Source organism: Sander vitreus, chromosome 2, assembly GCF_031162955.1.
Source record: "Sander vitreus isolate 19-12246 chromosome 2, sanVit1, whole genome shotgun sequence".
Lineage (NCBI taxonomy): Eukaryota > Metazoa > Chordata > Actinopteri > Perciformes > Percidae > Sander > Sander vitreus.
The window spans coordinates 12,818,584-12,845,991 of NC_135856.1; the positions used below are offsets into that span (position 1 = coordinate 12,818,584).

Genomic DNA, 27,408 nt, shown 5'->3' on the forward strand with positions numbered 1-27,408 from the left:
CAAACTGATACCCCAGTAAAAAAGTGATTTGACTTTTTCTTGTCTTAGGCTCGAGTCAGTAAAGAGCAAGACCACATCCTCATCATCCCCAGAGGACTGTCATTCTCTGAGGCGTCTGCGTCAAACCTGGTAAGAGACATGAGTTATTTAGTTATATATATATATATATATATATATATATATATATATATATATATATATATATATATATATATATATATATATACACACACACACACAAAAGAGGTGAGGTAATTTCACCATACTGGATAAAAATATAATCTTTTAATTTTATTTTCAGATGATTGTCAGTTAAACGAAAAACAGACATTTTTATTTTAGTGTTTGTGTAACTTCGCAATTGAAACACAAAGAAATAAGAAACCCACAGCAAAAAGACTATTTAGGAATTGATTTTAAAGCTTAACTTTGACTTTAGCAATCCCTTGGTCAGAGTGAAACAAATACCATTGTGACCTTGTCTGTGTATGTTTGCCTACAGTGCTCTGATTATTAAGGTTTTGGCCTTCATTGGACAGGGCTAATGCTTTTCCACTTAACTAATCAGACAATTTACTTCCTTTAATTTGCTTCCTGGAAGTGTATGAAGGGGAAAATAGTAGATAAACCTAATTTCAGTGTGGTCTTCACATCACTACAAAGGACTTGCCTCTGCCTCTCTCTCTCTCTCTCTCTCTCTCTCTCTCTCTCTCTCTCTCTCTCTCTGTGTTGCTTTCACAACAAGTCAGCTAATATTGGGGTTTGTCTGCACACAGCACAGCGTGTGCATGCTGTGTCAATAGATGTGCAATAATGTGTGCCTGCCTTACATTTTAACTCCCTCTAATTCAGTTTCTATTTCCATCTGTTTGTGCCTCCTGTTGCTCTTGCTCTACTTGTTTTTTTTCGGCTCATTGTATCAGACACAAATCATTTGTTTTTCTCAGTGTTAAAAATAAGATATGGCACCTTGATTTGTGGTATTAATAACAGAATGTATGCCATGAATAGTTTTTTAGACATACTTAATAACCTGAATAAATGAATGAGGTACAGTATACTTGGCATGACCAGCCAGCCAGAGGATCGTTTAGATTTGATGCACAAAAAGCACTTTAACATACATTTTTCTCTAGAAAATATTGTATTTGTCAACTCCAACTTATAAGATTTGTGAAACTTTAGGTGTTTCCATATTTAAAACACTAATTGTGCTTTAAAGTATATATTTTGTCTTTTGGTTTAATCCATAAAATATGGCAAACTTGCCCCATAGTAGTACAGTCATGAAACGCCTTTCATGTTTCTGGTGGATGTGGTTTGTTTGATATTCAGACAGGAATATTTATGTGCGTATAGCAAACAAAGCCACATAACTCCCCCACAATTTGCTTTTTATGTTTTGTGACATTACCAAAGTTTGCATAAAAGTCACTCTGCACTTGAATAATATCTTCTGTCTTTTTCTCTTGTCTGTTCTCTCTGCTTTGTGTACTTCTCTCCTACTTTATCTTCAACACTTGTGCAAATATACACACACACACACCTGTGTAATGTGGCTGCAGGTGTGGGTTGACAACTGGATGTAGGAGCAATACTGCTGACAGGCAGATTCCACTGTTTGACCTGCAGGAGAGATTGGCAGGCATGGAATCTCAGAACTCAAAACAATAAAAAATATAAAAGCAGATGAAATATGAGATTTTAGGATGCTAGTATGCGACAACGTGTAATCCCTCGCTCTATATACGTAATCCACCCGCAATCCTTGCCGTTCCCAAAACGGGCCGGTCACACCGGTCTTACTTTTTAATTGTCTTTATATGCTTACATAGATTGTCATACAGTTCCAGTTTTCAACTATGTAACTTCAGTATAAGAACAATTGAAGAAGACTGAATTCACCAGCACGTTTATGGTCATTGAGACAGATTTGTTTTATTCTTTATGCCTCTCCAAGTCTGTTTTTTTTTTTTCAAATAAAGCAAAAATTGCCCAGTATACCAATGCAGTTTTCACTTAACTCTGCGAAATGTTTTGGTGTCGTAGTGACTGAAGGAATGACTCACCTTGTGCCACTAGGAAAAGTCTAACTACTTATAAAACTGTCCAGGTTTAATAGCTCATAATGACAATTTTTGCTAACAGCTACTTATTGTACAAACCATAGAAGACAGAGGTGAAAGGCAAAATCATTGAGTATTTTTAGTGCGTCTGGACCACATCCATCCTTTCTATTCAATTCAATTTTATTTATAGTATCAAATCATAACAAGAGTTATCTCCAGACACTTTACAGATAGAGTACGTCTAGACCACACTATAATTTACAAAGACCCAACAATTCCAGTAATTCCCCCAAGCATTTAGTGCGATAGTGGTGAGGAAAACTTCCTTTTAGGGAGAAACCTCGGACAGCCCCAGGCTCTTCGTAGGTGGTGTCTGACGGTGCTGGTTGGCGGTATGATAAACAGTGGCAATTATCGTCACAATCAAGATAATGGAACTATGACTACAAATAGTACTTGTAGTAGTTCATGGCGTAGCAGGGCACTGCAGGGCGTAGCAGGACATAGCAGGATGTAGCAGGGCACTGCAGGGCGTGGCAGGACATAGCAGGATGTAGTAGGGCGTAGTAGGGTGTAGCAGGGCATAGCAGGGCACGGAGCAGGACCACGGCGACAGCTGTAACCATGATTCAGGTGCCACCCTAATCCAAGGAAACCTGTGGCGCGAAAAAACATTAGGACTCTGTGGAATAAGCTTCTGTGGTTGTCTGTATGAGTGCGATGACCACAACATTGCAGCTGTTGGGAGACGTAACCAAATGATGTTGTCTGGCACCATCAGATTGTTTGTGTTCTGTCGCTGCTGTGTTTCTCTCTTCTCTCTAACCTCCTCCCCTTCTTCTTCTTCTTCCTCTTCTTCTTCTCTTTCAGCCTGTTTTGATCCAGGGATCTCTATAGTTACGTGGTTGAGTTCAAGTGTTTAGAGAGCAAACAGGTTGATTAAGTGGAAGTCATCCAGAATAAAGAGTTTGGGAGGTCATGCTGGGGTGAGCTGGGTGGAGGCTGTAGCGTCAGAGAAAGGCTGGAGTTTAGTTTCCATCTGCCTCTCCCTCTCAATCTGTCTGCTGGAGCTCTGAGGTGAAGGCGGGGTCATTTGAGTTTTTGGTTCGTCCATTACATTCATCTTTTAAACTAAACAGTTTGGTGTCAGTGCAATGATAGAGATGGACCTTGCATCACAGGGTCAGAAAGTAAACATTTTCAGCTGCCCACACTTCTTCCTCATGGCACTTATCATGTACCTTCTATTCAGCTGAGTCACATTTCAGATTCTTTCTGACACGTCCTTTGGCATATTTTTATAATTAGAAGTGCTATGTTTGTCGAAGGGCCTCTCAGCAGTAGGACGAGGGTGTCACCGATGGTGTGAGGGAGCTGTATTATGAAGATCGTGACAGGGTGAACTGAAACTGTAATGGACGTGATTTAAACCAATCGATGTTCGACAGCCTGACAGCTGGCTGCGGCTGTGGCTGTGTGTGGAGACAAAGATGGCGGTAGTTAGTTACGCTCGGCTGGTGCCATTCACTTTCCTCTGCTGGATGAAAGATCAATAGATGGTCATCCATCCAAACATCTATGTGGCTGTTAAAAAGGCAGAGCAGCACTCAGGCAATGTCTGATTTTTTTTTTTTTGCCTGAGTTGACCCAGAGATACCAGCAAGCGGTGGACTCCACCCTGCTGTTTTAATTAATCAATATTGTGTTTTTGTTCTAATACCACTAACATATGTTACTTTGTAGACATAGATATGTTCCACACTTTTTTGTATGTAAAGCCAAACTCGCTAATGCATTAGTTTGTGATGTTGATAATATAATTATGCATTAGCTAAAATTGCAAAAACTGGTGATGGGAAACGGAATTACCATTTCAGTATTGTTTATTTGGCTGCTTCCGTGGAAAATGATGTTTTTTACAGGTGATTCAGAGGAAAGAGCCTGTGTCTTTAAAGACCTTCACCTTTTTATCAGTGAAGTATTTTTTCAATGCACCAACATTTGTAATTCGGGCTTCTGGTTTCCTGTTGCACTAGTTTTATGCTAAAGAGGCTGGTAAGGGCATTGTGCAGACACTGCTTTCCCGAATTTCACTGCAGCAACCCTTCCCTGGTTCCCTTGCTTAATAAGTTACTCCAGGGAACCCAATTCTTCTGAAGGAAGGAGCAAAGTGCAGCCGATGTGAAGCACATGATTAAAAAATGAGACTCTGTACATATTTGGCTAAACTGGGTGTCTTTAATTAGCATCGGAATGGATGATGGATGCCCTTTACTGTTGTCATAACACACACTTTGTACTGTGTGTACTTTGTATTGTGAAAGAGAAATGTGAGCTTGTAGGTTCTGGTTTGTATCACAGAACACTTTGTACAAGGTCTGCAGGCAAAGCTGTGTTTGCTGTTTGTTATTAGCTTTCACAGCGAGGACCGACATCTGCAGTCAGTTGCTCTTTCTTCAAATTTTATACCTCAGTCTCTTTGTCCAGTTATCTGTCATTTTCTCTCGTTATCTAACTCTCTGCCTCTATCTTTCCCTCCATCGCTCTTCTCTCCCATCCTGTAATCTAATAACTGCTAACTGGCTGGTAATGAAGTTGTCATAGTAAAGGACATCATGTCAATCCTTGACTATATTATGTTTCGCTCCAATTCATTTCCTGGAGAAGAGCGGACAGAGAGGATGTATCGTTGATAATGTGATTGATTTTGACATGTGTTTATGCCTTCTTAGTTAATGTATCAGCTCTGTGTTTATGTGTGAGGGGTTGGATATGGTTATGTCAGTCTCTAGATGTGTTTTAGTGCCTGGGCATATTCGATTACAGTGATTAGGTTAAGGTTAGTTTTCCAGTATGTCTCCCTCCAGCCTCATCATATTCCCTCTCCCCCTTTCTTAGGAGAGCCATTTAGATGATGCTGCTGTGAAGTTTTCAAAAAGCTTGTTCAGCTTGTGTTTGAGTGCCTTTTGCACCAGTTAAAAAAATGGGGAAAAGTTTGGGGTATTAACAGCTTTACATCCAACATTCACTGACTTTGTCTCCTCCCCTTTGTTTCCCCAGGTGAAGGTCAACATCATCGGGGAAGTGATCGAACAGGGCTCCACCAACCTGAGGGTCGACCCCCAAGGTTTCAGCCCCCACGCTGCCATCTACTCCATGCGTCCAGACATCCGCTGCATCATACATGTACACACTCCTGCCACGGCTGCTGTGAGTTGACACAGATGATTGTCAAAGCTCCCGATTAACCTGCAGAACACCTAAAGCTCTTTTTGACAGGGAACGTGATAATCAAATGTTGGATTCTGAGTTGAGTTGTGGTGGGGGGTTAGAAATTTGAATGGTGCATTATATCCAGTGTTGGGTAAGTTACTTCCAAAATGTAATACATTATAGATTACTAATTACTGTCATTTGAGAGTAATTAGTTATATTACAATATTACTGTCTCTGAATTGTAATGCTTTACATTACTTTTGCCTTACTTTTGAGTTACTTTCAACAAAATAACAGCGCACGTTTGACTTGGCAGGTAGCTTGTGAATTTCATCCCGGGATCAATAAAGTCTCATCTATATCCACTTTAATACTCATAGTATTAATCATGTGAATATGCAAAGTAACTGGAGAGGAATAATGGTCTGTAAATGGACCCCGTTATGGGAAGTGTTTGTGATATGCAACAAAGGTGCCTTGTCTCTGCCAGCATCAGAGAAGTACAGAGTTTTAAAGTATTCTTCACAGAGGCATCTTAAGCCCTATTCGCACAGGACTAGTATTACCTGGGAACCTCCAGTAATTTAAAATAATTGCGGAGGTCTTCTGTGATCTCATTCCCGTGCAAATCTGCCATGTCTTAGTAATTTGTCAAGTAAAATCTATCCCGTGCGAATAGGGCTTTAGATGAAGAAAACAGCTGTAACACCTGTCAAAGCTTCTTATCTCGCATATGTCTCTGCTGCCTTCGTTTGACCTTCCTCCTGCTTTAGGTGTCATCTATGAAGTGTGGCATCCTGCCCATCAGCCAGGAGTCATTGATCCTGGGTGATATCGCCTACTACAACTACCAGGGCAGCCTGGATGACCAGGAGGAGCGCAGAGAGCTGCAGAAGGCCCTGGGGCCTACAGCCAAGGTAGAAAAACCAAGAAAACAGAGCAAGGTCTCCCAGCTGGGCCGTCCTCATCGTTCATAAAGAATTAGCTTGCCTATTAGAAATATGCCTAATTAGCTTTCTTGCCAGCAGTTAGATGAGATTGATACCGCTCTCAGGTTGTTGGCTGTAGCTTCATATTAACTGCACAGACAGAGAGGGTGGTATTGAGCTTCTCATCTATTGCAGATTAAATGTCAAACTATTCCTTTAACTATGCACCCTCCTTTAATACAAAGAAAACACTCACACAGACAGAAGAAAAAATATGAAAGAAATGAACATTTCAGAAAATGTAGACCAAGCCTGTGATGTGTAGACCTGATATCTTGAAATGTGTTTTAACATGCTCAGGGAAGGAGTGTCTTTGTTCCTTGTCCTTGCAGTCAAGAAATAGAAATTAACTGATTACCAGGGTGTGGGTGATTTTGAAGAGGAAAGTATCAAGACCGTCAAACCAGTGCATTCTGTTGATGATGTCACTTACCTTCTGCGCCTCCTTATTTGTGTTCCTGCATGTGCTTTTCTATGTGAGCATATTATTGCACTTGGTTTCTTTTGAAATGATCAGGCTTCAACATAATTTAAATTGGCAAACATTCAGGGAAGTAAAGGTAATTTCCACTGGCGGTGTGGTGCCAAGTCCTGCTGTCGTCATCCAGTGGCCCAACCCTTGATACATGGAATCAGAAATGTTGTGGTGGTAACTTGTAAATGAATGGACCTGTAGCAAATTAAGCAAGCTAGGACCTATAAAGACTCTGTTTGATCTGACTGTTCTGCTGTTCCTAATCACTGTGTGTGTGTGTGTGTGTGTGTGTGTGTGTGTGTCTGTCTGTCTGTCTGTCTGTCTGTCTGTCTGTCTGTCTGTCTGTCTGTCTGTCTGTCTGTCTGTCTGTGTCTGTCTGTCTGTCTGTCTGTGTGTGTGTGTGTGTGTGTGTGTGTGTGTGTGTGTGTGTGTGTGTGTGTCACAGGTTTTGGTGCTGAGAAATCACGGTGTGGTTGCTCTTGGGGAGACCATCGAAGAGGCCTTTCACTACATCTACAATGCCCATTATGTCTGCGAAATCCAGGTACACACACACCAACGCACACACGCTGCATTCAAGCTGCGCCGCGGTTTTGTTCCGTCCTCCGCCACGCGCCATACCACACCAGGAGTGTCTCAGAAGCAGAGCTTCTTGCCTGCCTGAATCGCAGATTTTATTATCTCTAGAAGTACTTAAAAGAACAATCACGTGTTTATTAAGCTAGTAGTATCTACCTTCCACTCCAATCACTCCTGCAATTAAAATCCTTGCCTTCTCTTCTCTGGCGTTCTCCTTATAAAAACCTCCAAAATGAATCTCTCGTCATCTGTGGTGTTGTAGAGGAGACATAATACGATATTGGGGCGTGTTTTTTTGGTAATTGACTGGATGCTCTTGCTGTTTCCCTTCCTGCCCAGCTGTTCTAAAGCCCTGTGGCTCGCGGGAAAATAGACCTGGCGCTTATCTTTAGCAGATTGTGGAGTAACTCTACAGAAGCGTATTGCATTCACAAAAACAAAAAGTTCGGCACCTTATCTGGTAATTATGAGTTACTATATCATAATTATCCACTTGGATAGCATTAATGGTTAAATAATATTCAGTTTAAAATCTATTCAAAGGAACACATTTCGAACGTAACGGGTGATGGCAAAGAAGGGGGTCACATAATTACAGTTTGTATAAGCAGACATATAGATATCAGACCTTTTTTTAAATGATAAGTCGTCATTTGTGTTGTGCAGCGGCAGAGCTATAATAGATCTCATGATGTATTAATGCTTGTATCAAAGTTATTGTTATGTGTGGGATTTCCTTGCTGTTTAGCTGTTGGACGCTTGTGTGTCTTTGTGTTCACTTGTACGGAGGATTTAAGAGATGTTGTTGTGTCCCTCGCTGTAACAGGCATACCAAATCTCCTGATTGACTCTTCCCGGTCAAGCAAAAGAAAACATTAATCCATCCTGCAAAGCCCAGCTTAATTTCTATAAATAAATCCCCCCACCATGTTTGTTGTATGCCATGTACTGTATATTCCTTGATGCTTTAGATTGAGGGGTATTTCATTTTGGTTTTGGTAAATTACATCTTTCTTCTGCGTGGAAAATGGTCAGGAAATCTTTTCCTACGTATTCTCATTTTAGGTCAATTATCTAATGCCACAGATATAATTTGGCGATAGAATAAGTGTTCTACGAGCCATCAGTCGGCTGTAGAAACTCACACGCTTCTCCCTCTGTCCTTATTTTGTGATTTCAGGTGAATGCCATCTCGTGTGCTGGCGGCGTGGACAACCTGATAGTGCTGGACAAGGAGAAGTACACATCACGAGTGTTTAACGTGGCCACAGCGGGTGCTGTGAACTTGGGTGGACAGTACAAGTGGAAGGTTGGCGAGCTGGAGTTTGAGTCTCTGATGAGGATGCTGGATAACATGGTGAGTCCACATACATCAAAGCGAGAAGATATGTATATTCGACCCAAACACTGATAGGAAACAAGCACTCATCTGTTCATTATTAAGCCTCAGGCTCGTTAAATAACTAGATAAACACTTTTCGCTTCACTTCTGTGTCTTATTTTAATATAAAAAATTACATGAAGGATTCAGCACATTGTCGCCTTGTTAGAGGTCGTTTGTCTACAAAAACAATCCTAAAGTGATAATATGTCAACTAAATGTCTGTTTGGCTTTTCTTTGTCATTCATTGGAAGAAAAAAAACACAATAGTGACACAACCTAAACACATTTCATAAATGCATTACATTTGTTTTAAATGTCCTCCCTGGGAGAAATACTCTATGGTTTGTTTTATAGTACATCCCTGTTTCCATGTGCAGTGGTGGCCCCTGAGGGAGAGAGTTTGGAGAGAGCGCCCCCTACATTAACCTCAAATGTATTATCAGAAAATACAAGGGAAACAGGAGTACTGGGTGCTGTTAAACTGGCAAATGTTATTTGGGAAGCACAGAACAGACAAAGTTGGAGGAAGGAGAGATTCTTTTTAAATGACACAATTAGAAATTTTGGGGAAAGAGGGTGTAGGCGAAATGTGTTTTGAAGAGAGAAGGAGTGATGATAAGTTTGCGTCACCACAAAGAGCTGCTGTGTCCATCTTTGGTAAATGTCTTTGCTCTCTTTCTGTCTGAGCTTCTCTTGTCGTCTGTCTCTGTCTCTCTCGCGTCCCTATTGAGTCTCCCTCTCTCACACCCCACACTTTTTAATCTTTCTTTCCCTCTCTTCCTTATTTCTTCTTCTGCTCTTTCGAGGAATCCCCCTTTTATACACCTCATGAACACCGCATTCGTATCAGATAAGCTGTTGGATTCAATACAAGACCCAGGCACAGTGACGAGACTGTGTGGATGGAAAATAAACTAGTCACTCTCTCCATCCCCCTTTAACAACCAGTATACGAATGCAACGACCTTCCTGATTTAAATGTGTAAAATATGGGCGAATGTTGCAGGAATAGAGCATGCCATCCCAGCTGACTGTCTCTGGATAAAAAGGGGAATCGAGTCAAGTTGAAAGGTCAACTTTGTCCTTTGAACTGAGATGCATAGAAAAGGACAAAATGGAAAAGAACGGAACTTCACGGTCGAGCCGAGTGTGGAAAAATGTCTGACAAACAGCAGGACCAAGTAAGAGTTCAGTGACCGAGAGTGGGGAGAAATGGGAGTGCGAGAGAAAAGAAATGATGAGGTTAAAGAGGAGACGCATGAGGGAGAGGGACAAGAGAGAATAGGTCAGTCAGGAAATGGCTCTCTGACTCTGTCCTCTGTGCTGCCAGAAACCCCGTGGTCACAACACTGTTTCTCTCTTTCTTTTCCATTTGACTAACTGTGAAACTGGCAGCTCAACCAGCGTTACGGGAAGGAAAAGTCACAGAATAAATGCAAATTTCTGCTCCTCCTGGCGGGAAAAAAATGATGTTATCTAAAACTATTAATGATCCTCATTGGGTAAACAGGATGTTACAACAGTAGAAGGAGTAGATGGAGGAGTAAAAGTCAAATAGGGACTACATAAATACAGCAGACTGAATAAACCTCCTGTGTGGCCATGAGGTTTTGTTTCCTGGTCATTGCTCATTGCAAAACTAAACGAACCAAATCATCTCGGATCTAAGAAAACAACAAATTGTTTCCTGCTGCAGGGCTACAGGACAGGTCACGCCTACAGGCACCCTATCATGCGAGAGAAGCCGAGGCACAAGAGCGACGTGGAGATCCCCGCCACGGTCACAGCCTTCATGTTTGAGGAGGACGGGGACGCCACACGGCTGCCCTTCAAGTTCCTGCAGCAGCGGCAGCAGAGGGAGAAGACGCGCTGGCTCAACTCGCCCAACAGTTACACCAAGGTCAGCGTGGAGGGCAGAGAGGAGCGCTACAACAGCCGGACAACCACGGTGAGCAGAGTGTTCATGTTGATGTGAAAAACATGAGGAAAGAATAAAGTTTTCGGTGTTATTCTCATTTCTAGATGTATGAAGCTGAGGTGAGTGAAAAGTCTTTTCTTAGGTTTCACCAAATCACATGTATCGTTTGTGTGTCTACACGTGAATATAGATTTAAATAATAAACCTAAACATGAAGTGACAAAGTGAACATCATAGCTTGACTTGTCATCCAATTTAATGTGTTGACCGCTTTGTTTTCACTGGAGTTATTCCTCAGTGTTTAAAACCTAATACTAGGTCGCCATCTACAGGCTGAACAGAGAACTACATTTATGTTGGTTCTGTTGCACTAGTTGTTGTTACTTAACCTCCGAGGCGTTTAACTTAGTGACTATATAAAAGAACACTCCAGTGATTTAGTATTGCACTTCCACAAAGTTAGATGTGTCATGGGGGGACACATTTAAAGAGAATGAAAATCAAAGCAGCAGACTGTGAAATATCCTGACTGTAAGTGTAAGTGAGGCTATTTTGATTGGTTTAAAGAAATGCCAATAAACCAGAGCAGGTTTTTCTCCCATCCCGGAATGCTACGTATGTGGACTAGCCAGACCCTCCTCCGCAGCACGAGGATTTAGAGGATGGTCTGCCAAAGCGAGACTAGACCCTCCCTGACTGATGGATGCCCATATCTCTCAAACTCCCCCAGTTTGTAACACAAACTTTTTGATTACAAATTGTGATTAAAGAATAGATGTGGAATAGATGTGTTTTTAAATGCTATGAAATAGGGTTACATGGGCGCCTGGGGAGCTCACCTGGTAGAGCAGGCGCCCATATATAGAGGTTTACTCCTCGACGCAGCGGCCGCAGATTCGACGCAGCCCTGCGGCCCTTTGCTGCATGTCATTCCCCCTCTCTCTCCCCTTTCATGTCTACAGCTGTCCTCTATAAATAAAGGCCCAAAATGCCCAAAAAATAATAAAAAAAAGAAAGAAAAGAAATAGTAACAATAGAGAGTTTGTACGTATTTTTACAGTGCTAGGTTGTTGTTGTTATTTTGAGCAGACAGTTCTGATCTCACCTGTTTTCACCTTCCTTCCTTCCACAGTGGATGAAGGCAGAGGAGACGGGAACCCCGATCCGGATCGAGGACCCCAATCAGTTTGTCCCTCTCAACACAGACCCCAGTGAGGTGCTGCAGAAGAGGAACAAAGTGAGTCTGTAACTCTTTCCTCTCTGTCAGAATTGTTACATGTAAAGTTGTACAAAGTTTAACATGACAAGTCATTTACTTTTGAGTTCTGGATCGTTTTGACCGTAGTTTTAAATCGGTCAGAGTCGCTGTTCACGCTTCATGCTTCCTGATGACATTAATTTGTGTTTTGTCCTATCATAGATCAGAGAGCAGAACCAGTTTGATTTGATGTCATCGGGGCCACGCTCTCAGCACCTTGCAGGCATCCCTGTTGATGAACCACGACGGGTAAGAATAGCCACTCGTTGATGTTCAGACATTGGGAAAAGAATCTGAATTCACATGGTTGGGGAGTCTGGATAGCTCTTCGGTAGAGCGTGCGCCCCATGTACAAAGGCTCAGTCCTTGTCGCAGCGGCCGCAGGTTCGACTCTGACCTGCAGCCCTTTGCTGCATGTCATCCCCCCTCTCTCTCTCCCCTTTCACATCTTCAGCTGTCCTATATAATAAAGGCCTAAAATGCCCAAAAAATAATCTTTAAATTCACATGGTTTGCTGGCACCACAGACTGATTTTGATGTTTTGAAACACTGGTGGCAAACAGTAGCTTAGATTAAAAAAAAAAAACGGGTGTCTGACACCAAGTTTTGTTTCGCTTAAGCTGTGCACCAAATCATCTCGTGGCTACAGTTGGCCAGTTTAACAATAAAAATAATAACCAAAAGAAAGATACACACGTTTTTCACAATTTAAAAACTAAAAGAATGTAGAGGGCTTTAAACAGTTTGATGTTACTGCCAACCAGAAAATAGTTTTGTTTCCTGCTGAAAGAGGCATCTGTTTACTGCAAACAGAGTTCTCTGAAACCAGGGGGAGTTCAGAATATTCTTAATTAATCTTTGTAAATGCAAAGTAATGACAGAAATGTGAAGAAAACACAAAATCAAGTCAAGTGGGTTTTATTGTCATTTCAACCATATACACTGTATATAGTGAAACGAAACAACGTTTTACCGTGGATCAAGTGGATTTACACATTTAAAATATATTAGAGACAGACAGACAACAAAAGGCAGGGCATAAGTAGACTTGTAACAGAACACTGATTGTTATAAATGAGGTGAAGGTAGAATATATATAGAATTTAGCAGCAGAAAAAAAAAAAATCTAATCATTTTGAGCCAGTTTAATGATGCCTATTGACCACTAGGTGGAGGTAAGTGAGAACATTTTACACAGGCAATGGGAACTTCTCCACTTAGTTATCAAGAGAAATGATTAAATAGACTGTGATAAATAAATATCTAGGAAAGATTACGGTAAAAATATCACATTTTGACATTTCGATGCTGATGGTTTTGTCAATGGTGTCTTGTCTTGAAGGATCTGGTGCAGATAAAAGTTCTGGTAAATATCCACAAGTACTTCCCAATTGTTGCCATTGCAGTGTTTTTTTTGTTGTTTTTTACTCTCTTGTTGTTGTTCTGTTGTGGATTACTTTTACACCTTGTTGCCAGATCAGAACAGAAAACATTGCATGTTTATGTTTAATGTTGTGTTTTTTAGATTGACACCAATGTTAAATGAATGTTCAGCAGTTTTATTTATGCTTCAGACAAAGTTGCACTTGTTTTCCCGTGTGTGAGTTCTTGAGATGAGAAGTTGTGTTGGAGCATGATGGTTTCTTTACACAAAAATCTAAGAAGACGTGTTATAAAATGTGTTTTTTGTGTGCATGTGTGTGACTTGTTTTGTGAGTATGATGGTGCCCCCAATCTAAACTGCATTAGTACACTCTTGCTTTTGGAGTGTTTGTTTTCCACAGTCTGTTAAAAAGATGTTGGTTTGCAAACTAATTGGTTGAGAATTTCTGTGTAGAGTGTGTGATTACATGAGTTCTGTGTGATGTGGTCGTCACTTTTATCTTTAAACGAACAGCCTTAGTTATGTCATAATGAATGATTGTCCCTCTCAGACACAGTGGGTGTGTGTGCCATTGGGAGTGTGTATATGATTGTTTTTTCCTTTCTTGTTTCTTGTGTGTGTGTGTGTGTGTGTGTGTGTGTGTGTGTGTGTGTGTGTGTGTGTGTGTGTGTGAGTGAGAAAAAAGAGAGATCTGTTATTTTGTGTGTGTGCGTATGCATTTATGCTCCGATGCGTACATCAATTTGTTTGTGTATGTGTGTGTATGCTTTGTTTTTTTGCATTTCACAGAGCAGTCAGAACAGTCAGGAGGCACATGCACATACGCATGTGCCTCCTGACTGTTTCTGTGTGTGTGTGTGTGTGTGTGTGTGTGTGTGTGTGTGTGCGTGCTCCCATGCTCACCCCTCTCCCTGTCTCCTCCTCAGCCATACGTGCCCACAGAGGAGGAGCAGATGGCTCCGCTGCCTCCCAACCCCTTCAGTGAGCTGTCAGAGGAATACCACAAGAACGTGGAGAGCAAGCAACTAGGCCTCAATGGTACGACACACATGCATAAACACACACACTTGGACAAACATGCAAACTCATACACGCCAGTCAATAAATTCCTGAATGTCCCTAGGTGTGTGTGGATTTGATTCTGAAATCTTTTACACTCAAATTGCAAACACCACAAGAGTCCAGTCACACACTGAGAGACATATGGACTGCACACACTGGCACGCACACACTGGCACACACGCACACAGACACACAAAAAGGTTAATTTAACATCAAATTATTGAGCAGGTTTGAAAATCAATAATCAATCTGTAAGCCAAATTTTGAAAGCATGCAGGTAGACATCAGTTAGCAGCAAGATTTGTCACTAGATTTGAGGGAGCAGCAGGTCTCTAATAGTTACATTTTTGGTTTACTGTTTAGATTTTGCTCTTACTGCTGTCTTTTAAAGTAAAATGTATTGTTCAACTGTAAAATATCATCCTCCGGACACACATTATCTCTATTGCAACTCGTTAATAATAACATCTGAGCTGTCCGTGCAAAAATCTATTATCTTTCTATTATTCCCAGATATTGGTATTGGCCTCAAAAGGTGATATGGGTTCAGCTCTAGTTTGTATCTCTGACATGCAATGAGAGTAAAATCTATTGGATTTGACCTGACAGTTAAGTCTCAATCTAGCAGATCAATCTATCTAACTTGTTGCTTCCTACTGTAGTGTGCTCTTTGAGCTTTTTCATTTGTGTAAGACTTTCAACTGTAGAAAAAACAAGTCCCTAACAGCCAGATGTGAGCACGTCCTGCTGAAGGCTGTAAAAGTTGTTAACATGCACCATCTGACATTTTCAAGTGCTTAGAATCTGCTAAAACAGCAGGCGCAGATTTCAAACTTAGCTCGAACCAAATCAGGATTTACGAAATCTGTCCCTCCGCATCTTCTTCCTCCTCCTCCTCTTCCTCAAATCTTGACTTGCAGATTGAGTACTGCACATCTTGATTTTGTTCTGTGCTCTGTCAGCAGTTTCATTGTTAATAAGCATCCATATAATCTTAGGGTCTGTAGCGCTGTCACCTTAACAGCGATCCCAGTGGACTCTCCCATTTACACACTGCCTGTGGTTTCACATACAAACACTCACCTATATACCTTATGACATAAGGGCCTGTCTCCACAGGCTCCACTGCTGCATTCATCTGTGTTAATTTTGTGTGTGTGCACACACTCACACACAGGATTGTCAATGCTAATCATATTAGCTCTCTGTCCCATGCCATTCAGACAGGCAGAGGGGAAATCAATAGTGAACACATAGTGAAGGGGGGTTGTCCACTAGTCCCAATGCTGCACAGGCTCCTGCCACGTTGGTCCAGATGAATGTGTGTGTGTGTGTGTGTGTGTGTGTGTGTGTGTGTGTGTGTGTGTGTGTGTGTGCATCAGCATTAACATGTGTTCATGCATGTTTATAGGATCATCCAAAGGGATCATCCTTATGTGCATATGAAACGAGGCACATGTGCTCATGCGTGTGCGTGCGTGTGTGTGCACATGTACTGTATGAGAGTCCGGTGTGACTAAGATGGCAGACCGAACAGACAGCAGGTCTTCACACCCGCCACATGAGCAGAGCCCGTTGCTATGACACTGTTGCCCCCACAGCCCCACGAATCCCCGGTGGCCAATCTGGATGCAAGCTGGAGACCGTCTGTAATGGCCTGATATATGCCCGGGCTACACACACACACACACACACACACACACACACACACACACACACACACACACAAAACACAAACACACACTTACATACGTGCACACACACACACTCACACACTCACTTGTAGGTTTAGCTTGTGATTAATGATATCCAGTCCACACCGTATATTCATTTTGTAAATTAAAGTGTGATCATTTTAAAAATGAAATGTCAAAACTGATCCAATTAAAGCATGTGTGGTGTAGAGTATAAAATGTGGATATAGCAGCTGTCAGTTGAAAACTACCCACTTTAACCAGTGCGTTACTTTATGCATTTAACATCTGATAGAGAACAAATTAGCATTTTCACTGCACAGACCAGGCTGTCATGCAACCAGGTTCTATATGCTGTTGTGAATGACCGTGGCGCCTTAGCCAACTCAATGTGTAACCCTGAATGTGCTAATGAATGTATTAAAGTGATATGGGACTGTAATCCATTCACACTAATTAGTGTTTAACACTAATGAAATTACTAATGCTGAGCTGGACTGTAACATCTACTGTACATAAAAAAGTTGTTCGAAAAGCTGTTTTTTTATGTAAGAGATACAAAAACCTGATACAAAAAAGTACTCAGTTAGTTTTCATGCATTAAGAGCCATAAGGTGCTCCTGGAGATAAAAAATGAAAAGAAAAAGAAAAAAACTGATGATAGGATGGGTATTAACAACATTTTATTAAATGATGTAATTAAATGAGGGCCATTACAAGTCGTTATTGCTTATTTTCTTCATTTTTAGCCCAAAATTTGGACTACTGATTTGGTTAACAAAATCATTATGATACAATTCCACTAAAAGTTTATATACAGTACACTAATAATACCCAACCCTAGCTTTTAATATAATTCATATGTATATATCTCCTTCCTGCTTCCTGTAAAGGTGCCAAAATAATTTTTTTGTCCCTCATTTATTTCAAAATCTATTATTAGGAGCGAATAAATAACCTTATTGTTAACAGGTTTGTGTGGGTATGTTGCACGAGGAGCAAGCTAGCTGCTCTGGGCATCTAGCCTGCAGCTCAACCCAAGTTAGTGTTGAGGGCAAAATGTTACAGTGCATGCTCACCCTTCAGGAAAAAAAACAGATAACAAGTGACGATCAGCAAAAATTTTGTGGAAAAGCAGCCGTGCATGGCCTGATTCTAACATGTGTGTTACACTAATCTCTTGAACCCCCCCCACCGCCCCTCCCCTTCCCACTCCCTCACCCTCCCTCTGACCCTTCATCCCAAATCCCCCTCCACAACCTCTCATCCCACTCACCCCTGCTGTCGTCCGACTACTTCAATCCTGTACACCTCCTCTCATCCACCCCCCCGCCCCCACCTCGACCTGCACCCCTCCCTTCCTGCAGATGCAGAGCACGAGCTAACCTCCGACGACGGCTCCACTCTCTCTCAGTCTCTGTCTCTCACCCAGTCCCCGCAAAGCACTCCAGCTAAAGAAGGTATCACTCACTCAGAGAGAGAGAGAGAGAGAGAGAGAGAGAGACACACTTTGTCAGAATGATCTTCCCTACCTTGCTGTGTGTCTTTAAGCGTTACGAGGAGTGTTTGAGTGTGTGTGCATGAGATAGCAAATTAAAAATGAAATGGTCTAAGAGCTCTAACTGATCTGTGCTATAAGTTTGTACTGCACTAATGATTTTTCTTGTAAAAGCTTACCCGTCTACAATGAAACTGCAATAATAATAATAATCCCATCCCCTCCATTTAACACCTAATTTGTATTTCACAAATACATTTCTGCTGTTGGTTATGAATACTGATCCTAACCCACCAGGAGTGTTGAAGCAAACCTTTAAAGCACTTACTTATTCTGCATTACTGCTGACAGTTTTTTACAGCATACATTTATATTTTCAACATGTAAGGATGCAAAAACAGATTCAGAGGCTCTGGTGTCTGCTCATTTCAGTATGATAATCAAGGACTTCTTTAATATACTGTAGGTAATCCATCCCAGCAGCAATTGTCCAGCTTGAACCGCTTACCTTCTTGGTGCTTTCAGGGACATCTAAGATTTCAGAATAGTTTGACAACTTGGAAAAACGTTGCTTTCTTGCAAAGAGTTAGACGAGAAGATCGATACCACTCTCATGTCTTAACGTTTGGAGCTAGAGCCAGGCGTTGGGTTAGCATAGCTTAGCATAAAGACTAAATACAAAAATATGCCTTCTAGCACCTCTAAGACTTAATAATTAAAAATGTTACATGTTATTGTTTAATCCGTTCAAAACAAGTGTAAATGGACAGTTTGGGGTTTTACATAGTCACATTTTGTAACTATTTTATGATGAACAGTTTTTTTGTCCGCCCAGCACTTCTGTTTTTATGCTAAGCTAAGCTAATGCCCTCCCAGCTGTAGCTCCATACTTAACGCTCTGACCTGAGTGGTATCAATCTCCTCGTCTAACTCCCGGCATGAAACCAAATAAATATTTTTTTTTCCCCAAAATGTCAAACTATGCCTTTTTAAAGAACACAGATCACACCGTTTTTTTGCTAGCTCAATATTGAGTGTTGGAGCATCCTTAAAGGCGCCACTAACTAGAATTGTCAAAACCAGTTCACAACAGCACAAGATCTTTTGCCTCTCTCTTGTCTTCAGCGTAATACATCACAGACCCGCTGGCTTGGTAACATGAGCATGCTATGATGTCACATCACATGCTTCTGGGTATTAAATTATTGCCTCTCACTGCCATTTGGATCCACAGTCTTGTATCTATTAACCAAGAAATTCTTGTGTCTGACATTTGAAGCCAGTTGGTGTACCTCCAAGAGAGACAAAGATCACAGCGGCCTCCTTACAAGTTGTAAATAATGACACTATGAGATTGACTTCCTGTCAGCTTCCCTCCAGCACAAACATGGAAAACCACACAATGAGTAACAATTAACCAACAACAGCACATTGGCTCAGGGGACCCATATTTTCTGACACCACCTCTATGAGGTCAGCCCGTAGTTGTGCTGAAACCAGGCCAATTGTTGTGTGCAGTGCTTTTAATTTCGCCCCGTGTGTTTCTTTTGTGCTTAAGATGAAAATAACACAAGAAGTCATCACTGGTTTCAAGTTTTAGTATAGCAGCATGTTGCTGCTGCTCTGCATTCCCTAACCTGCATTTACAACCCAGAGAAAGAGATGTGACGCTGGCAGGCCTGTTACGTGAACAGTCATTAAGGAAGTGGGTGTAAGCCACTGTTCAAACCCATTTTCTTTTAAGTTTTAAGGAGGACAGACTCTCTGGGCTATCAGGTCACTGGAGTTTTACGCAGGGATATTATGAAATATGTGGAGCACTGGGACACTGTGTCTCTTTGCGTGAAGCAGAAGTTCAACACAGTTCAAATGGTATTAGTGTGTTTGGTAGAGCAGGGACAGCAAAGCCTCACATTAACTACATGAGCACTGTGAGGCATTCAGGGGGTAGACATATTAACATGAACACCTGTAAAATATGTTGCAGTCCAAAACAGTTTTCCTGCCAGTAGTATTTTACAAGCTGTTTATGTAAAAAAAAAAAAACATAGAATCTGTTACATTTTACAACTGTTCATGTTGGCGAGCTCACCCCTTCTATGATGGGCATAGGCCTAATATTTTCTGTGGATTAACAATTGTATATACAGTATGTATAAATACTGATAAAAAATACAAATTTCAAAAGATACGTTGGATATATATAGTAACAAATGAGCAGAAAGATGATTTATCGGGTAATTAAGTTTATGTCAATTTTTTAACATATTACACCTACGACTGGTTCCAGCCAGTGATTAAATGAAAAGACAAAATTCTGTTAAAAGCATTTTATTTCCTGACTTTGGTGATTCTTTTTTTTAATTTTATTTTTGCATGCCTTTACCCACCTTTTTTTTTAAGTATATGGATGGCATACATCATTAAAAATGTTATCAATCAAATGTAAATAATATGAAATGGCAATATATGGAGGAAATCTCAAATTATACTTTACATGTAGCACTAAGGGTCTTTGTGCCTTGACTTCATTTTGCATTGTTTGTGCTTGTCATTGTTTGACTTACAGTGAATGTAATAGGAGATCAGTGTTTCCCGACATGTTATTTACCAACATTTCCCACATTGCCTACTCTTCCACATTAGGACTTGCTTTGCACTAATGTTAGTCATATAAAGCACAAGTGATATTGTTATTTATTAGTTGTGGGTGTTGCCTGTAAATAAGGTGTCTCTAGCAGAGTTGAGTGATGTGACCGCTCTTTGTTTCTCATTCCTTGTCCTCACCTAACCTGTGTGTCTCACTTCTCCTCCCTCAGACAACCACACGGGCCTGATGAACGGCAAAGACGAGCACGGCGACGAGGAGCTGTGCAAGCGCGTCAGCCAGCTGACCACCAGCATGGAGAGCGTGGAGATCACAGTGCGCGCCGGCGAGAAGATCGAGGAGGCGCTGTCCCCCGAGAGCTCGCCCTCCAAGTCGCCCAACACCAAGAAGAAGAAGAAGTTCCGCACCCCGTCCTTCCTGAAGAAGAACAAAAAGAAAGAGAAGACGGAGGCCTGAGAGCTGAAGGGAAGGCCGCCTGCGCAGAAGAAGAAAGAGGGGCAACAGCCACCTTTTCTGTTTTAATGTCTGTGTTTTTATTTTGTCTCCGTTTTTAAATGTCCTTTTTATGTTTTTAATTTTGTTTGACTTTTTTTTTAACAAAAGGTATGATGTGCAAAAGGAAGAAGAAGAACGGATTACATAAAAAATGATTGGTTTGCAACAAAAAAGAAAGGTCTCCTGCTAAAAGACAAGAATGCTTGTGAAATTTTGGGATGGGTATGTGGGTCCACAAATTAGAGTTGCAGCAGATGTGGGGTGACTTGAGAGGGGGTTGGGTGTCTACACACCTGATCACATATGCAGTACTCTTAACAGGTCTCCTTGGAAGCCTTAAAGTGTAATTTAAGGCCGTTTAGTTCCTGAATAACTGGCTCCTCCTGTGTTGTTTCCCAGGCTGAACATAAAACTTGAAACCACCTTGCATATTTCTTGCTTCAAAATCCAATTTTATTAAATGATTGGGTTGGAACATGAGTGTTGTAAAACTGCACAAGTTAAAACTAAACCTTTTTTTTTTTTTTTTAAATAGACTCCAACAGTCTTTTAAGGTTTTGTTTTTATATTCTGGTCACCTGACTCTGCATAGGGAACTGAGAGGCCACATGAAATTTAAAGTCACACTGGAAAACATGGTCTCAGAAAGAAAGAGAAAAAAAAAAACAGCCACAGGGTTTGTGTTGATGTATTTACTGTGAGAAAAGTTTTCTCTGCTCTCGCCCACTTTTCTGATACAAACCTTCTCTTCAGGTGATTGTGGTTGAACTAGAAGATACGTTCAAGACTGGACTGGATAAGATAGTGAGGATGAAGGCTATCCGTTTATCACAACTAAGTTGACGTGATCTCGAAGAGCCTCTGTCTCACTCAGAATATTTATGTAGCATTTTCATATTTTCTCCTCTTGATCTCAATGGTTTTCTTTGCCAAACTAAACGGAAGAAAAGAAGAAACTATCTCATTTCAGTAAAGCGTCACTGTTTGTGTCTAGTTTGTCATCTCGTGAAATTTTATCTTTTTTTATTGAACACAATTGGTATTAGTCAACTCTGTTTTGTATTCATTTGTAAGCTTTTACAGAGAATTACAGATGTTACGCATGTTTTCTCTTTTTTGCAAGAACTGAATTTATATGGCTGACTATGTTCTGTAGTGATGCCTGATTGCTCAAATTATATTCTAATCTTCAGAGTACACAAATTTACTATATAATACAGATATATGAAAACTGGATATGTTGGCTATAGATTTTTAACTATATATTTTTTATTTTATTGTGCTGCACTTTTCTTTTGGTATATAACACATTTTAGTTGCAGGTGGTTTCACCAGTTAAGGAGATTGTGAAGTTATTGGTAAAAGTTGTGCAAGTAGCAAGCGAGGCATGGTGTCGGAGAAAGGTCAGGACCCAGAAAGTGAGTCGAAAGAAAGAAAGAATAGTCTTTCATTGGTGTCACACGTGAGAAATGATCTCTACTGCTCAACTCAAACAGAACAGGAAGTATAGTGCGGAAATACAACGTCCAACTATCTGCAGTTGCCAGCTGAAATAAGAATCATGGATGGTGGAGTGTGGAGTGGTGACATCTTTTGTTTGGTGTGTTTTGTTTTTAAAGCCATATTGTAATTTTTTTTCATCTCTATTCTCCATCGTTTTTAATGATGAGACAAGGGTTGCGATTCTCGTCTGCCTGCTCGGGCGTCAAGGACCCTAACAAGACCTCTGATAAATCACCCCAGTGACTGCATCGACACCCCTCAGGCTCCCAAAACCTTTTTTTTTTTTTTTTTCAGTAGCTACATTCACAGCAACTACGCTTCCTTGCTTAATTGGCCATTTTTTCCTCCTGGAACTGGAACATTTTAAGGAGGTCGTACGGACATTTTTGTTCGCTCTGCGAGCACGATCGTCATTTCAGCTTCTTAAGCATCCCCTCGTAATTTCTCTAGTAAACACGATCGTGTTGTAACTGTCAGATGACCCACAGTTGAACTCTGCAAAGCCAAAGTGTGATGGGTTGTCACATATCCTCCCCCTGCAGTTTAACCAGATGTACCAATATCCCAGCTAGCAATGTGAAGTATTGGATTTGGGGGAGGGAGGGTTTAGAGACACATCTTTAGCTGTGTTAAACAATAGCTTTTGGCTCTGGGCAAAGAGCTGAGGTCACACAACTAAGAGATGGAGAAGGGAGGTGTGAGTTTGGAAATGGAAGTGCATATGTGTGTAGTAGAGAGGGGCAGGGGGTAAGGACAACCTGACACTAACGCACCATGTTTTTATCACTTCCTTCATACCATCTCTTCTCTCTGAAAGTTTTTTCATCCTCCATTTGTATCGCAGTGCGCTTTCTTTTTTTCTCATAGTTTGCAGAGAGCACTAGGCTTTTTTTTAATTAACCATTTTATGAGCATACATTGCTCCCAGATGAACTGAATGTGCATTGCATCCTTTTTTTATTTTCCCCTCTTCTGTTTCCGACTGTTTGCACCTTGCTTTACTAATGCCTCTCTAGCCACCTTTTTCTGTTTTTAAAAAAGAACGAGTTTTGCTTTGGCATGCCAGAATGAGCCAAGCTACTTTGTGACCTGTGAAAAGCCTATATGAATGGTTATCTAATGGAGTTGCTTTTAGATGTATTGCTAATCAGTGTAAATTCACAAATAAAACTGTATTTTAAGAAACAGAAGCTCATTTTTAATGTTTGTTCATCACAATCCGCGTTATTCCTCAAAACAATTTTTAAGTTTAACATAAGCCATACACACTCATTTTCCTTTACGCCATGATCATGATTTGAGCAGTTGAAGATGAAGTGGAGACATTCAGTTTAACAAGCTTAACGCTGCATTTTTCGTGATAATTTTACAGTATTGTAGAAAAGATTCAAAGAAGGAACTATGCTGAAATACAGTAGTGTATTAGTACTTCAGTGTTAAATGAGCAGGAAAAAACAGTAACTGGTGCCTTTTATCATCTTTATTCATGATGTTAAATGAGAATGAATATTGTGTGTGTGTGTGTGTGTGTGTGTGTGTGTGTGTGTGTGTGTGTGTGTGTGTGTGAGAGAGAGAATAGTTCAATCAGGAAGTCATTTATAGCAATGATTGAATAAATGCAAGTGAAAATGCGACAATGATCATAACAGAGGCACTGGACATGCGAAAGCACTTAAGCAGACTTGCTGTGAAATGCAGCACAGTTACACATGACACATTGAGTTGTGCATTGCTCTGTAATATAGAGAGAGCAATGAGGTCTTTCTCCAAAATGCTGTATATTTATTCAGAAAGTACACATTACCATAGATTTGCTTCACCATCAATATGAGATATATTTTGTTATTGACCTACTATAAATACTGTATGTCATTTTATTTACCTGTAAACACATGTATCTTATAGTATTCTTTAAAGCAGTGGTTTTCAACCTGGGGGCCGGGAAGATAATTACAGGTGTAGGAAATAAAGAAATCTAAATTCTGCGACACCAAATAGGTTTAAATTTTTCTGACTTTTCTCTCGTTGTTGGGTATTTCTTGTGAAATACTGTGTAGTTTTTACCTCTATAGAAAATATTCAAATACAACTAAATTATTCACAACGTAACTCTACCACAGACTGAGCAGTCTGGTATGCTGTGCTAGCAGAACGCTAATGTAGCCTCCAGCAGAGATGGGGAGCGGGCAACAGATGTCTGGTAAGCTTACTTCTTTTTTAACTCCACACCCCCAGATTCTTCTCATTTTCAAATTTGTAGCCTCAACAAGTCCTCCAAACAATACGATCATATAGGTCGTTTATTCCTAAATACCCTCTAATACGACCCATAGGAGCGATTCATAAATTAGCGCCCCTAGCGGTGGCAGGAAATAGCTACAACCAGCAGGAGCTTTTGCCGTCCTCGTCTCTAAACATAACGGTCACAGTTTTAAACACGTCGTTAACATTAACAGTCGCAGTTTGTTTAGGTTTAGGCAACAAAACTACTTAGTTTAGAAAAAAGATCATGGTTTGGGTTAAGATCAATACATTTGTTACGTTACTTCACTTCCTGGTTAAAAAATACGTATTTTATTTTCAAACGGCACACAAACCCCGGTCTCCCGGGGGAAAGTCCTGTTTGTTTGGGGGCTTTCATACTTCGTCACCTTACCTCCTGCTTTGCTCCTGTCATAATTACTATGGCCACTAGAGGACGCAGTCTAACTTATGACTTATGGGGTCATTTTTCTGGGGAGGGCAGTCTCTGTAGTTTTTAGAGCCAACTGACGCCGACTAAAGTGACATCACTTGAGGAAATGTATCAAATTTCACGCAGCTCCCTCTTGAGCCACAAAAAGCTTTATACAACTTTTTTTCACATATGAAGTAGTACTCCCCAAGACCTGGTAACAGACTTAGATGTGTAAAATCAATTGAGTTCCCCTTTAAATGGTCCAAAAAGCTCAGGAACCACTGTTTTAAACAATGTCTATGTTGTTCTAGTTTTTTTGTATGAGTAGGTGTGACTTTTTGATTGGCATGCCTTGGATGTGTCCACAGATGCTCACTTTACTGCCAAAGAGTCCACCACACTCATTAAAATAAACAGCACTTGGTGCAAACCTGTCACAGCCTGACAAAACATGGCGTCTGTGCTGCACAGCGAGCATGGACTGTCCAGTAGACTGTCCAGGCAACTAGGGTACTTCGTGTGCATATGAGCAGCCAATGTGCCTTGCCATTCATATCCTCAGATGCAAAACAAAATATGCAAAAGCAAATGTCATGATACTGTAATGTGTGCTAACTTCCCCGTGAGATGTCTCTCTGGTCTTTCAGTACCTGCCAATTGACTGAATATTCACATGTTGACGTAGAACTAGCAGAGCCTTTAGTTTTGCACACCTCCAAACTGGTCCGTAGCCAATTGCTAAAAAAAAAAAATTCCCCAAAGAATGTTTATCTTAATGATGCTAAGCTGCTGCAAATATTATTGGAGGAGATGGTCACTGGGGACTGCCCATCATTTCTTATGATGTCTCTTTTTGGAAAGGGTTGGAAATGTAAACAAAGTATTGATACCTTTTCTAACCTCGGCTTAATTAAACTCTTCTGGGGGAAACAATAAAACTCGGCGTCCTCCACCACTGTCAAAGATCATATTTTTTTTAGCATACTTAATGCTTACTTAAACCAGACAATTTAAGACATGCCTGAATAGTTGGTAAAAAGGTTATTAAAAGAAACTTTTCTGGCATTTATGTGGTATTACATGCAAGTTAACACAAATGCTAACAATCATCAAATCCACTGAGGCCCTAAGAGACACATCAGGGAGTGTGTTAGTGAAAGGAGAGAATGTCTTGAGAAAGTCTTTATCTAGGATCATTTTTGTTTCACATATTGCTAGGTGTAGCTTCCATATATTTACAACACTGTAATACTGTCCTGGCGTCAGTGAATGTGATATTAGTATACAGCACTTTATTTGTTAACGTTAACGTTCCTGATATGAACAATAAAAGTATATGAGCAGTACTGTGACTCCTGCGTCTCATGATTATGGAAAGATGAAATCTGTTGCTGGCAGTTTGAGCAGTGCTGTGTAAAGTACTGATTATGAGGTCATTTAATTGGTTTGTTGTTCAGACTTTAACTCTGGGGTATGGAAAGATGAGTAATAATATAAGAGATGAAACTATTGATCCCTTGGGAAATTGGGTTTGGATCAATGAAACTCCATCTGTTCCTCTTCCCATATAGCAGAAAAAAGGGATACAAGATAAGTGGAAAATGTATATTCATTAGTTTGTGCAGTTTATTTCCAAAATATTATAGTATACTGTCAATTCTACCAATTCCGGAAAAGTTATTCATCCGATCTTTAGTCAAAAAACAGAGATTGATTACAAATTTGAAGTTTGTAATTTTGTAGGAATATGTCTGATTACTACGGTGGCCCTGAATTCACCGACTTGACGACACAAACAAAACCTTTAAAGTGAGAAAACACAAGCAAGTAGAGAAAAAAATGCTGAAAGTCACAATGTAAATGAGTTACAAAAATGTTTTTAGGGGACAATAAGAAGTGATGAACACGCTATGTTTAGTGTCCCCGTAGAGTCTCCTGTAGTTTTATAACTTTTACGTTGTTTACTGTATTTGGTTGTATTTTCTCACTTTGCACTTTTCTAAATGCTGTGCATGTGTTGTCAAGTTGGTTTTCTTCATTTGCTCGTGTTTTGTCTATCTGCGTGTGAGTGTCCCATTTTAGACTGAAGCTTTTCAACACAACACAGATACACACACTCATGCATTACACACACGTCCATCCTATTGCATCATGTTCAGCACAATTACGGAGGTGAAAAGGGGTTTCTCCTCTCCTCTCCAGACAGTACCACGCTGTGAGTGTCAAAACAGTGTACATACTTGCATCCAGATGGATGCTCTACTCTGGGAGTGTGGAAACCATGATAGGCCTTTTTTTGGGGGGGCAACCCCCACACCCCTCCACACACACACACACACACACACACACAAAGAAGCACCGCCCCACCCCAACATACCCGACTAGACACCCCACCACTCTCAGCTTCACAGCTACCAGAGACTTCAGTGATGCCCAGATGCCACTGGGATGAATTAGGGACTGATAAACAACATAAGGGGTCAGTTAGGTCTTAGCCCAAATGCACACCCCATGGGACCACCCACACAGTCATACAAGCTGGTGGTAATTTTGTTCATCCAAGATGGTTTCTGTGTGAGAGAGAACATGATGAGTGAA

General features: G+C 40.7%; 1 protein-coding gene across 5 annotated transcripts in view; it reads left to right on the plus strand.

Annotated features, from left to right (window-relative positions):
- Window positions 1-23,323, plus strand: part of add3a (adducin 3 (gamma) a) — a 111,497-nt gene extending 88,174 nt beyond the window's left edge. For 4 of the 5 annotated variants that reach the window (XM_078278674.1, XM_078278667.1, XM_078278678.1 and 1 more), the window contains 11 exons: window positions 49-129; window positions 5,130-5,279; window positions 6,059-6,202; window positions 7,195-7,293; window positions 8,509-8,685; window positions 10,409-10,660; window positions 11,763-11,867; window positions 12,051-12,137; window positions 14,200-14,311; window positions 17,397-17,489; window positions 20,347-23,323. In XM_078278674.1, coding sequence (XP_078134800.1) covers window positions 49-129; window positions 5,130-5,279; window positions 6,059-6,202; window positions 7,195-7,293; window positions 8,509-8,685; window positions 10,409-10,660; window positions 11,763-11,867; window positions 12,051-12,137; window positions 14,200-14,311; window positions 17,397-17,489; window positions 20,347-20,591 — 1,545 coding nt within the window. In that variant the 3' untranslated portion in view covers window positions 20,592-23,323. The remainder of the gene's footprint in view (window positions 1-48; window positions 130-5,129; window positions 5,280-6,058; window positions 6,203-7,194; window positions 7,294-8,508; window positions 8,686-10,408; window positions 10,661-11,762; window positions 11,868-12,050; window positions 12,138-14,199; window positions 14,312-17,396; window positions 17,490-20,346) is intronic. The other variant, XM_078278686.1, reaches the window with a different exon arrangement.
- Window positions 23,324-27,408: the final 4,085 nt, after the last annotated feature.